This window comes from Dipodomys spectabilis, unplaced genomic scaffold (genome assembly GCF_019054845.1).
Source record: "Dipodomys spectabilis isolate Male_0828 unplaced genomic scaffold, ASM1905484v1 ptg000006l, whole genome shotgun sequence".
Taxonomy (NCBI): Eukaryota; Metazoa; Chordata; class Mammalia; order Rodentia; family Heteromyidae; genus Dipodomys; species Dipodomys spectabilis.
The window spans coordinates 19,557,374-19,571,011 of record NW_024870683.1 but is presented as its reverse complement, the minus strand read 5'-3'; the positions used below and the strand labels follow the sequence as shown (position 1 = coordinate 19,571,011).

Genomic DNA, 13,638 nt, shown 5'->3' with positions numbered 1-13,638 from the left:
GCAACAGGAAGCAAACACAAAGAGCTTTACACTGATGGCCGCTCTGATCTCCTGGAAGCCCTGTGGGGTATACAGAAAGGAAAGGTCCACTCTGAGATTTTCTGTTCAGTCTCCCCGGCTGCTAATAAAGCATTGAGGGCTACTTAAATCCCAGGTCATCAGATTTACAGAACATTGCAGTCATTCTTTTTTCACATTCCTTATTTTCGATATGTTCATACTACTGGTGTTTGCACACTCTTTGGATTGACCACATTTATTCTTTGGTTGTCTGGAAGGAGCAACAGCAGTCTCTGGACTTGTAGCTCAGCACTGTTCTGCACTAACTGTGTGGCCATGAGGAAGTGGTGTGATCACTCTGTGCTCACTTTTAAAATGAGTTCCTTAAAGATTTATTCTTATGAACATTAAGATGAGTAAAATTATATAATGCATGGTTATTCAGGAAAAAAAAAAACCACTTCAAAACCCAACACGTTTAGCCACTGTCATGATGACTAGAGTCTATAGAAATTCTTTCATTTCACATCTGTAAAACCATTCCCCAAACCCAGAACTACCAGCAGGTGGCAGCATTTTCTTGCAGAAAGATCTGAGTTCTTGTATAAATTTAAAGTTCTTATGTACATAGCTGTCTGAAATCTGAAACCTTTTCATAAAAATTGCTACATAAAAGAATAAAAATTACACTTATTGATATAGTACAAGGCATATTTTATATGCACGCATCGTGTAATGTTTACATCAGGTTAAACATGTCTCTTCAAATATTTATCATTTCTTCATGGTAAAAACTTTCTACTGATAGCCGAGCACCTATGCCTCACGCCTGTAATCCTAGCTACTCAGGAGGCTGAGATCTGAGGATCATGGTTCAAAGCCAGCCCGGGCAGGAAAGACTGTGAGACGCTTATCTCCAATAAACCACTAGAAAACAGGAAATAGCACTATGGCTCAAGCAGTAGAGCGCTTGCCTTGAGCTGAAGAGCACAGCGACAGTGCTCAAGCCCAGAGTTCAAGCCCCACAACCACCAAAAGCAAAAAAACAAAAAAAAAAACTTTCTGCTGAAAGGTATAGCCCATCAAGGTTTTCTGTAATCCTATTTCCTGTTCTTATACTAATTGTGTGTATCTGTGTGTGTGTGTGTGTGTGTGTCTCTGTGTGTGTGTGTGTGTGTGTGTCTGTGTGTGTGTGTGTGTGTGTGTGTGTGTGTGTGTGTGTGTGTGTGTGTGTGTGTGGTGGGTTGTTTAGAAGGGCTTAAACTCTGGGCCTTGAGCTTGGTTGGCTTTTCACTCAAGGTTAGTGTTCTACTACCTGAGCCACACCCTCTGGATCTAGCTTTTCTCTAGTTAATTGGAGATAAGAGTCTCGTGGACTCTTCTGCTCTGGCTAGCTTAAAATCTCAATCCTTAGATCTCAGCCTGAGTATCTAGAATTATAATCGAGAGCCACTGGCTCAGTTGATACACACACACACACACACACACACACACACACACACACACAGAGGCCTCGGGTAACCACCATTCTACTCCATATTTCTTTTTCTTTTTTTTTTTTATTGTGAACATACTGTACAGAGGGGTTACAATTACATGGGCAAGATAATGAGTACATTTCTTATCAAGCATTGCAGCCTCCTCCTTTGTTTACCCTTCCCATGCCTTCCCAGCCGCCCCCGCTCCCCGCTCCTCCACCCAGTCCTCCCCCCCACCCCCCACCAAAGTTGTAAAGTTTGTTTTCGACATGACAACTTGTACTTCTCATTGTTGCAATGGGTCCACCTGTATCCTTAAACGACTTGTTTGTTCCCATCTCCTCCACAAATAATACCGACATCAAATATAGTGAAAGCAGGGGTTATACTGTGGGGGAGGGACATACAAAGCAACAAAGAAATAATCTTATAAATGCGTTAGAAACAAATGCATGAAAGAAAAAAAAAACATTTAAATACATATCTAAGGGTTCATTTTCCTAACATCACATTATCTGACCTTTTCTGCTTGACTCATACATATACTAGATATTGCAAATAAGGGAAACCATGGGACCTATGTTTCTTTGGGCTTGCTTACTTCACTTAATATAATTTTTTCCAAGTCTTTCCATTTCCTAACAAATGGGGCAATGTCATTCTTTCTGATGGAGGCATAGAATTCCATTGTGTATATATACCACATTTTCTTGATCCATTCATCTACTGAGGGGCATCTGGGTTGGTTCCATATCTTAGCTATGATAAATAATGCTGCAATAAGCATAGTTGGGCTGGTAGCTTTAGTGTGGTCTTGTTTGTAAACATGTACTCCATATTTCTATAAGATCAACTTTCTATTTTCTGTGGCATGATCATTATACAAAGTGATGGCATTTCACTAACCTAGGGGAAAACTATTTTAACTGTTTAAATTAATATAAAATATATACAGTTACATATCATTGCCACTTATAATTTCTCTGAAAGAAAAATACCTACTATTGACAGATGGTTTCGGGTTTATTTTTTATTGTTCTGTAGAGCTGATATACAGAGAGGTTACAGTTTCATGAATCAGGTCGTGAATACAATTCTTTTTGAGCCATGTCTCACCTTTCCCTCCCATCCCCACCCACAAGATGTACAGTTCATTTTCCACATAGTGTCTAGTGAGTACCACTGCTATGATGGTTCACCCTTGTTCTACCTTTTCTGTGCCCCCCTTACCCTTCCAAATACAAACAAACAAAAGGAAAAGAAAACAAAAATGGTAACAACAGCAACTAAAAAGTATCTCTTGTTTCTTTTTCTTGGAGTTCATCATATAAAATATTGTTTTATATGATCATATGCCATAGCTATTGAGCCTCTGTTAGCCACTCCTATGCATATCCTCCTTTGAATGTCTACAGTCCTATATAATTTGTCATGTCCCTGTGTGTGTGTGTGTGTGTGTGTGTGTGTGTGTGTGTGTATTTTAATCATTCAGTGTGTTTGCTTGTAGACTTATAGGCACATTCTAATCACCACAAAAGAGGGAAAACGTACAGCCTATGTTTCTTTGTCTCTGGCTTATTTCACTTGATAGTTTTTTTCCAGGTTTTTCCATTTCCTTATGAATGATACAATATCGTTCTTTCTGATGGATGAATAGAATTCCATTGTGTATATATACACATTTTCTTGATCCATTCATCCACTGAGGGACATCTGGGTTGATTCCATGTCTTGGCTATGGTAAACAATGCTGCAGTGAACATGGTTGTGCTGGTGGCGTTAGTGTGGTCTGGTTTGTGGTTAATTGGATAAATGTCTGGGAGTAGGATTGGTGGGTCATAGAGAAGCTCTATGTTTAGTCTTTCATGGAACCTCTATATTGCTTTCCAGAGTAGTTGAACAAGTTTTCATTCCTACCAACAATGTAATAGAGTTCCCTTTTAGCCTCATCTCCACCAGCATTTGTTATTGTTAGTTTTCTTGATAATAACCATTCTAACTGGAGTGAGGTAGAATCTCTCCACTCTTCTTCAACATAGTGCTGCAATTCCTAGCAAGAACAGTAAGGCACAATAAATAAGTCAAAATAAATGGGATCCAAATAGGAAAAGAAGAAGTAAAGCTATCCCTCTTTGCAGACAACATGATCCTGTGTTTAAAGAACCCTATAGATTCCTCACCCAAGCTACTTGAATTGATTCAAAACTTTGGCAAAGGGCTGGGAAGGTGGCTCAGTGATGGAGCGTTTGCCTTGCATGCATGAGGCCCTGGTTTCGATTCCTCAGCACCACATAAACAAAAAGAAAAAAGCCAGAAGTGGCACTGTGGCTCAAGTGGTAGAGCGCTAGCCTTGAGCTGAAGAGCTGAGGGACAGCGCCCAGGCCCAGAATTCAGGTCCCACGACCAGACCTCCCCCCTCAAAAAAAAAAAAACTTTGGCAAAGTAGCAGGGTATGAAATCAACCCACAAAAATCAGTAGCCTTCCTGTATGCCAACAATGAGAAGAGCAAGTCTGAAATCAGGAAAACAACTCCATTTGTAATAGCTTCAAAAATATCTCTAGAAATTAACTTAACCAAAGGTGAAGGACCTCTATTGTAAAAACATTAAAACTCTGAAAAAAGAAATTGAAGCAGACTTAAGGAAATGGAAAAACCTCCCTTGCTCTTGGATGGAGAGAATTAACATAATGAAAATGGCAGTTCTGTCCAACACAATATACAAATTCAATGCCAATACCCATGAAACTCCCAACAACTTTCTTCAAAGAAATAGAGAAATCAATCCAAAAATTCATAGGGAATAATAAAGGCCCCGAATAGCAAAAACAATCCTTAGCAGGAAGAACAGTGCTGTAGGAAGATGAATCCCAAACTTCAAGCTTTATTACAAAGCCATAGTAATAATAATTTTAAAAAAACAACAACTTGGTACTAGCACAAGAATAGGCCTGAGGACCAATGGAACAAAATAGAAGATCCAGAATAGAAGACCCAGAAATAAGCTTACAAATAGCCACCTAATATTTGATAAGGGAGCCAAAAACATAGGTTGGAAGAAAGCCTCTTCAACAAATGGTGCTGGTAAAATTGGCTATCCACATGCAGAAAACTGAAGCTAGATACTCATGTATCACCCTGTTCACCCTGTACCAGAATCAGTTCCAAATGGATCAAAGACCTCAGTGTAAGGCTAGGTACCATGAAAATATTACAGGAAGGGGTAGGAGAAACACTAGAGTTTCTAGGCACAGCTCGAAACTTCCTAAGTAAAGATCAAGAATCACAACTCAGTTTTCTAAAATTAAAACTTTGAATAAGAGAAAAGACACTGTACCCCATTATATGATCTGTCCCCTTTTGAGGAGCTACAGAGGAGCCAGATGGAAGAAGAGCTTCTCTCTTGTCCCTTTTTATCTGACCAAACTTCTGACAAACCATTTGAAATATGAAGGGGAAAAAAAAAAAACCGTATAGTTTCTGCTTAAAATTACTTATGCATCCAGAGTACATGCTCTGACTTCAATCCCCTGTACAAAAGGAAAAAGAAAGTGTTGTCTGGTTCAATTAATAGTAAGATAGAACTGTGACTGAGAAAATCAGTGCATTGCTATTTCCCTATAAGTAAATTATTTCCCCATTGATTATTTTGTTTTACTATCTCACTACAGTATAGTGAATGGTGTATTTATTTTCACTTTGTTTATAAATCACTATGATCTAAGAATGTAGGTCTTCCACCAATTTTTTTAGTTTATTAGTTATTTCAATGCAAATGTTTATTCTTTCGCACTTTCTCTTCTCTCTTTTTCTAAAATCTTTTCGAGTATATTAGGCCCTTTCCTTGTCTTCTTCATGTTTCTTCGTTTTTATTATATTTAAGTAGTTGTACAAAGGAGTTGCCATTTAACCACGCAGTTTATGGATCCATCTTGATCAATATCACCCCTGTCCGCATTCTCACCCATCCCGCCCACCCTTTTTCATGTTTCTTAATTTGTCTTGTTTGTGGTACATCTGGTTATTTCCCAGACTATTATTTCTGCCTTTAAATGACCTACCATGTAATTTTTTTTTCTGTTCTCCATATTTTTGTTTCTAGAATTTCTGTTCTAATTATGATCGTAGTCACTCCTTCTTAAAAAGAATTTTGAGCGTTTGATCTTTATTTCAACAGACTTCATACTATTTTTAGACTTTAGACAATTGGTTCTGTTATCTCCCTAATCTTGTCATTTTTTTTCACCACAGCCAGCCCCATTGTGATGGAAAGCACATTTGTGTATATTTTGTGACTTCAAATTATGTCCTGACAAAGAAAAACATCTTGTGTCCATGTCTTGGAGTTCATTTAGCTTAGCATCATCTTATATGGTCATATATACACAGCTCTTGAGCTATTCTGCTCTTCTGCTAAGATTATCCTAGATGTATACTAATTATTACAAATAAGGGAAACCATGGGACCTATGTCTCTTTGGGTCTGGCTTACTTTACTTAATATGATTTTTTTTCCAAGTCCTTCCATTTCCTTACATATGGGGCAGTGTCATTTTTCCTGATGGAAGCATAGAATTCCATTGTGTATAGATGCCACATTTTCTTGATCCATTCACTGAAACTTTTCATCACAACTTTTAAATGCTGGAAGGGAAGAGTGTTTCAGCTACCTGAATAAACATCGAAGTAGTCAGTTGTTGTTGTTTTCTGTCTTAGGTTTATACTTTATGGTGTGAAACTCAAGAGTGATGGAAGGGTTAGTAATGTCATAAAACCCAGATCACATGTTTCTCTTTTGACTCTTCTCAACTATAAGCTTGTAAATGCAATTATTGAATATAACAAGATAAAAGCTTTGATGGTTGCTGTGAACTGAAAACCAGATTAGTTACTGATGCCCATGCATGCTTTCTATTTATCGTATTAAGTTGCAGCTATTTCATGGTGCTATTTAGTGGGTGGTTCTTCTCGTTAGAAGAGCTCATTTCCCTCTTAGCAGCTCTTTCACAAAGCTTTCTGGGCACATGCTCATGAGTAAGCTTCCACTTCATGTGAGTCAAATCACTGAAGTCTGTGTCTGAAAATTACTCTGCTGAAGTTTCAAAAGACTTTTAGTTATTGATCCAAGAACATGAAAATGCATTCTGGCCAGTTTATCCTCAGATGTGTCACCATGGTGACACTGATTGGCCATTTTTTTCCTTTTGATGTATGCAGCAGAACAATTTGTTTTAGTATCTGCATGGCCTAGTTTTTAAAATAAAAATCTGCATTGAATATCCTCAATGCTTCTTTAAATGACAATACAAAATGCTGCATAGAATTTAATGAAAGAGTCTTCCATTTTAAATTTGTCCCAGGTCTAATCTTTCTTGCTTTTGTAGCCAGCATTTATATGTTTTCCTCATCATCTGTACAAAGTTGATCATCCTTTAAGTGCTTCTTTAATAAAAATAAGTGTTGTATGGAAAATAGATCCTCCCTTGCAATCTTAAAAGACTGATTTATGTATTTTTAGAAGATATACATTTAAGCTGGGCGCTGGTGGCTCACACCTGTAATCCTAACTACTCAGGAGGCTGAGATCTGAGGATTGAGTTTCAAAGCCAGCCCGGCAGGAAAGTCTGTAAAAGTCTTATCTCCAATAAACCTCCAGAAAACCAAAAGTGGCACTGTGGCTCAAGTGGTAGAGCACTAGCCTTGAGCTGAAGAGCTCAGGAACAGTGCCTAGGCCCAGAGTTCAAGCCCCACTACCAACAAAAAAGAAAATAATACTATTCATTATTAGTAAATGTCTATCCTCGTTTTCATTGAATCTGTCATCCAAACTACTGCTTCCCTTGCCACTTGGAGAATTACAAAGACCTTAGGGAGCTCTGAGCCAGGAACAGGCATAGAGATCAAAGTTGTGATGTACCACCATTAATCTCTATCTGCCACCTCCTCACCATCAGCCAGCACAGTAACCAGATCAAAACACACACACACACACACACACACACACACACACACACACACACACACACACTCACATACAATATTAGTTTCTCTCTTTCCCTTTTCCAAGTGTCTTTATGCCACTCCTATTTTTAAATTCCCACCATTTCCTAGTCGTATCTTGTTCCTATGCTTTTGCTCCTGTCTCTTTCTGAACAAATGTTCTCTACTTCTCTCCTCACATAACTCCTTTTGAGAGCCATTTCCTCCCTTCCTATTCATCAGGAAGAAGAAATTACTCTTTCTATGTTGAGATATGGAGGAAAAGAAGTATAAACAAGTACTTCCCTCAGGAAGCATCTATGCACTAGGGAAGAGACTCTAGCCCAGAGCAGGCTCATAAGAGTCAGTAAGTGAATAACAAGGTATGCTTTGAAAGTCATAAAGAAAAGTCAAGTTTTCAGGTCAGATCAAAGTTCAAAGAAATTAGGAGTAGCATTGAAAATGTAGTCTTTGAACTGACTTATTCAAAAACATATTTGGGGCAAATTTTTTATTAGATTGTAGAATTGTTTTGGTGTATTTTTTCCATCAGGGAGGAGCTGCTGGTGGAAATTTTTCAGAAGCTCAGGAGTCAGAGGTCTGAAATTATAAAGCACAGTTCTCATGTTCTCAAGAGACTCTGGAAAAAGGAGGGTTCATTCTGGGGCAGGTGCTTCTGCCATAAAGCAAGACTTTTATGGATGTCACAATAGATTCTTATAAACCAAGGATGTCTAAGGCTAGGTCTCTGAACTTGAGCCAGTGAACTATGCTAGCCACATCAAGGAATCCCTGGACATAAAGATGTCTGTTTGGAAGTAGGAAAATGCTGTAAATTGTGCTGTAAAACATTAAGAGCTTCAATAAGTGGAACTTCCACTCAGAGCACACACTACACAAGAACAATGGAATCTACATGCACAAATCAGGGAGTATGAATCTTTTTTTAATAATAAAACTATGTTCTTAGCATAGTGCCTGTAGGTATTTCCCTGCATCCTCTAAGACAGAAGCTACCTAAGTATGTGTTCAGTTCAGATTCTCATATAAGGAACTGAGTTTATTCAAAAATGAAGGAGCCCTAGATGAAGACCTCACTCAGCTATTGGGGAAGTCTATGAGTATCCATTTAGAGACACTTCTGTCCATAACATATGGTTGTACACAAGTTAAATGCACATATCTCTGATGATGCTCTATCATTTTTGTTGATTTGTCTATCTTCTATAGATTTCCTATTTCTGGCTAAGATGAAGGAATCCCATCTTTTGCATAATAGTTGACTCCATAAAGTACTAAGAGGGACCCCAGGTAAAATTCTTGGTATATAATGACAAGAGTCTTTACTGATAGGTGAGTCAAATAATTTCTATTAGTCACCCCCTACAGTGGTGGTACTACTACACACCTACAAATCATAGTTATGATTGACTCATTTTGAAAAGAAAAAGGGAGAGATAGAGCAATATTGAAGGAAAATGTAAGTGCTGGAATCTGAACTAAATTCAGTTCCCAACTCTGCTACTTCTTTTTTTGTGTTTTTTTATTGTGAAAATACTGTACAGAGGGATTACAGTTACATAATTCTGCTACTTCTATCTGTATAGCTAGGCACAGTGCTGAGGCTATATGAATTACTAGCCCATCATCTGGGGGAAAAAAATGAACCAATCAACTAGGCATGGTGGCTCAAATCTATAATTCTAGCTACTTGGCAGGCAGAGATTGGGGGCATCATAGTTAGAGGCTAGCAAGGCCAAAAAAGGAGGAGGAAGGGGAGGAGGAGCAGGAGGAGGAAGAGTAGGAGCAGGAGGAGGAACAGGAGGAGGAGGAGGAAGTTTGAGGGATTCCATCTCAACCTATGGCTGAGTACAGTGTCGAGTACCTGTTTTCTCAGCCACTAGAGGAACACCATGGCTGGGTGCAGTGACATATGCCTGTTATCCCAGCAACATAGGGAAGTGTAAGTAGGAGAATCACAAATTAGGCCGGCTTGGTTATAAAGAAGAACCCACCTGGAAAATAACCCGTGGTAAAAGGGGCTGGAGGCAAGACTCAGTGGCCAGGCATCTGCCTACCAAGTATGAGGTCCTGAGTTCAAACCCAAGTACTGCTAAAAATAACAAAAACAAAAAAAAAATTCAATTTGTCTAGTCAGGATTCTATTTAAGCACCTCCTTATTTTGCTCTCCTTACTCTTCATTAATCTCAAAATGACAGCCTAATTAGTTGTTAGATATTCTTTGAAAACTATCATCAGTCTCTTCAATAAGAGTAATAATGAAAATAATGACTCTCCTTCTGCATATCCTAATATTTTGCTCAGCTTTGTTGAGGCAGCATTTGAGAACAATTTAAGAGTTTTGCACACTATCAATCTGTCATCCTATATGGTCCAACCCCTTGTGCATAAAGAAAGACTGAGAGCTATTATGTAAAGCTTATTCATACTGACTGAATAGGAAAGCCATATGCAGAACGTAATTTTTAATTCTAACCACATGGGAAAAGGTATTGGAGATAATGGAGACTGACACTAAGTGCTGCTTTAAAATTCACTGAATATCTCAAAGTGTCTGGCTGTGAGCTCTGTCTACACGAAACAGAGCTCATTAGAGCTTCTTTCAAAAACTAGTGCCGAAATCATCAGGCTGAAATCATCTAAAGAGTGAGATGTTCAATGTTGAATGGAGTCAAATAGAACCAAAGTGTACTTCTCGGTTTTTTGTTTTTGTTTTTGTTTTTAATGTATAACAATTAGGACTGAGGAATGGTAGTGTGCTTGCCTATTAAGCAATCCTGAACAATCTGCATACACACACACACACACACACACACACACACACACACACACACACACACACACAATTCTATGATTCTAGAGCATTTGCATAGCACACATGAGGCATTAGGCTCAATTCTTAGTACACATACACACACACCCATATATACACACAAGAAATATAACAATTGTTAGATTCCTTAATAGTAAAAATCTTAAATCCATGTCCTCAAAAGAGGTTAATATAAATTTCAAGATGTATTTACATATGTCAACTGAAAGTCATCTCATCAATAAGCTCAATATTCTAACAGTAATGGTTGTTTTAAAAGGAGACAGAATAAAAACAAAGTCATGGTTGGAAAGATAGTGATAAAGTAACAGAAGACACATTTGTTCTTCCGCAGGCTAGAATAAGAGGTGGTAATTTCCAATTTTGATTTGTAATTCTTTCCTGTTCCCAGTTCCCAGGCAGCGAGAATAGTGCATACTCCAGATTGAGTTTCTAGGCCTGCTTTCTAGGTGGGGCAGCAAGGTAGGTGGTGTAGTAATAGGGCGTCTGTAGACTCCTTCATAAGCCAGGGTCACTGGTACCATGGCTGTACATCCCTCTATTGGATACATAATTCGCTGGATGATGAAGTTCTGTATATGTCAAGATTCAACTAAAGGCTAAAAAATTTGAGATTCTGTTAGCACCTCTCTGGGCACCTTAGAACTTCTTTTTAAGTTATCTTGGATTCTGTTCATGTTGTCTCTTGATGTACATTGCCTATAGCAAGTTGGGGACTATGGTGACAAGTGACATGGAGACCAAACTTTTCTAATTGAGTACACACACACACACACACACACACACACACAAATGCATATATATATGTATACATACACACATATAAATTTTTGTTGTTAGTTGTGGGGCCTGAACTCAGGGCCTAGGCTCTATCCCTTAGCTCTTTTGCTCAAAGCTAGTGCTCTCTACCACTTTGAGCTACAGTGCCACTTCCAGTTTTCTGGTGGTTAATTGGAGATAATAGTCTGACAGACTTTTCCTTGCCAGGACTGGCTTTGAACACAAACCTCAGATCTCAGCCTCCTGTGTAGCTAGGATTACAGGTGTGAGCCACCAGGGCTGGCTCAGATATATTTTTGTTTTAATTTCTACCTTCATTTTTTCCCCTAGTATTAACATCTCACTTTAGAAGGATAGATGGTGCCATTTATCAGAAAGAAAGAAAGAAAAAAACAACAGAAGATATAAGTACTGTTTCTCAAGCATTATGTTTATTTATTATCTCATAGCTATACCCTTGCTGGTCCGGACACCGTGGAATGCCTGGCCAATGGCAAATGGAACGGAAGTAACCAACAGTGTCTAGCTGTCTCCTGTGACGAACCCCCCAGTGTGGAACACGCCTCTCCTGAGACAGCCCATCGGCTCTTTGGCGACATTGCATTCTACTACTGTGCTGATGGTTACAGCCTGGCAGACAATTCCCAGCTCCTTTGCAATGCTCAGGGCAAATGGATTCCCCCAGAGGGTCAGGCAGTCCCCCGTTGCATAGCCCATTTCTGTGAAAAACCTCCATCTGTTTCATACAGCATCTTGGAATCTGTGAGCAAAGCAAAATTTGCAGTTGGTTCTGTCGTGAGCTTCAAGTGCATGGAAGGTTTCGTGTTGAACACCTCAGCAAAGATCGAATGTATGAGAGGTGGGCAGTGGAACCCTTCCCCGCTCTCCATCCAGTGTATCCCCGTGCGCTGTGGGGAACCGCCCCGCATCATGTATGGCTATGCAAGTGGATCCAACTATAGTTTTGGAGCCATGGTGGCCTATAGCTGCCACAAAGGGTTCTACATTAAAGGGGAGAAGAAGAGCACCTGTGAAGCCACCGGACAATGGAGTAGCCCCATACCCACATGCCATCCGGTTTCCTGCAGTGAACCACCTAAGGTAGAGAATGGCTTTCTGCAGGTAAGACACTGAATAACAAATAGTCCATGCTTCCAGCTGCCTTACCACCTCCAGGGGGAGGTTTAAGAAGAGTATGAATCCTTTGAATACCATCTTTTAATACTGTTTTTCTAAGCAATTTGTGGCAATATCTTGGCCCTAAATATGAAGTTAGATTAAGGCCATTTCAATAAATGATTGTTTTCATTTATACAAGTTACTTCAACATGGACATAAAATTTAGGAAATCAAGATCTATGCTGGATGGTGTCAGTGACTCATGCATGTAGTCTTAGCTACCCAGGAGGCTGATTGCTGAGGATCACCAGAGCCAGACAGGAGAGTCCTTGAGACTCTTTATCTCCAATTACCATGAAAAAGGCAGAAGTGGATGTGTGGCTCAAATGGTAAAGCATCAGCTTTGAGTGAAAAAGCCAAGGGACAAAAGTTCAAGCCCCAGTACTGACACCAAAAAAGGAAAAGAAAATATATAAGATATAAATAGGAAAATAGGAACTAAAGGAATTCTTTTTCAGCAAAATATAGAATAAAATAACTCTGACAAAGGTTTTATATTGCTCTCTCAATAGCTGTAAAGGTAATTCATCATAATGGACAGAATTCAATATCATCCCCAAACATGTCTGCTTCCAAACTAACAGGTTTCTTTTTCATAAATTCATCAAGAAAACAGGATCAAGAATCCCAAAATCAAAGGTCATTTTACCTAGATACATTTTACATAGATATTCCGATTGCAGTGTTTCTTTTTCTTTTTCTTTTCTTTCTTTCTTTTTTTTTTTTTTTTGTTGTTGTTGTTGTGGTGGTGGTGGTGGTGGTCATGGGGCTTCAACTGTTGGCCTGGGCACTGTCCCTGAGCTCTTCAGCTCAAGGCTAGCACTTTACCACTTGAGCCACAGAGCCACTTCCAGTTTTCTTTTGGTTTATTGGAGATTAGATTCTCATGGACTTTCCTACCCAGCAGGCTTTGAACCATGATCCTCAGATCTCAGTCTAGACTGAGATCCTAGGATTACAGGCATGAGCCACCAGTGCCTGGCTTGATCACAGTATTTCTTTAAAGTACCCACTGTCTTTCCTTTATATTTAAGAACATCAAGACAAAAATGAAAAGTTTTTTATTTACAGCCTTCCCTTGGATATATGACCTTTACAGATAGAGGATATAGACTGTTAGTAAGAAAGGTTTATTTATTTATTTGTTTCACAGGTGTTTCTAGAGCATCTACCAGGTGCTTGGTACCATTAGGAGCACTGGAGGTCTAGCTTTTATTAATAGAGCATCAGTCTATTATGGCATTTGTGTTTACAAGCATATGTTGAGCAGTAGACAACATAAAACAATTGTTTCCAAACACTGAATTTTTTCCAAGTACTGTTAAATTCATGAAACTTTAAGAATTAGAATTCACAATTCCACACAAA

General features: G+C 38.9%; 1 protein-coding gene across 1 annotated transcript in view; it reads left to right on the top strand.

Moving 5' to 3' along the window:
* Positions 1-13,638, top strand: part of Svep1 (sushi, von Willebrand factor type A, EGF and pentraxin domain containing 1) — a 159,160-nt gene that overhangs the window by 109,596 nt on the left and 35,926 nt on the right. The window contains exon 37 of the mRNA XM_042695890.1: positions 11,541-12,213. Coding sequence (XP_042551824.1) covers positions 11,541-12,213 — 673 coding nt within the window. The remainder of the gene's footprint in view (positions 1-11,540; positions 12,214-13,638) is intronic.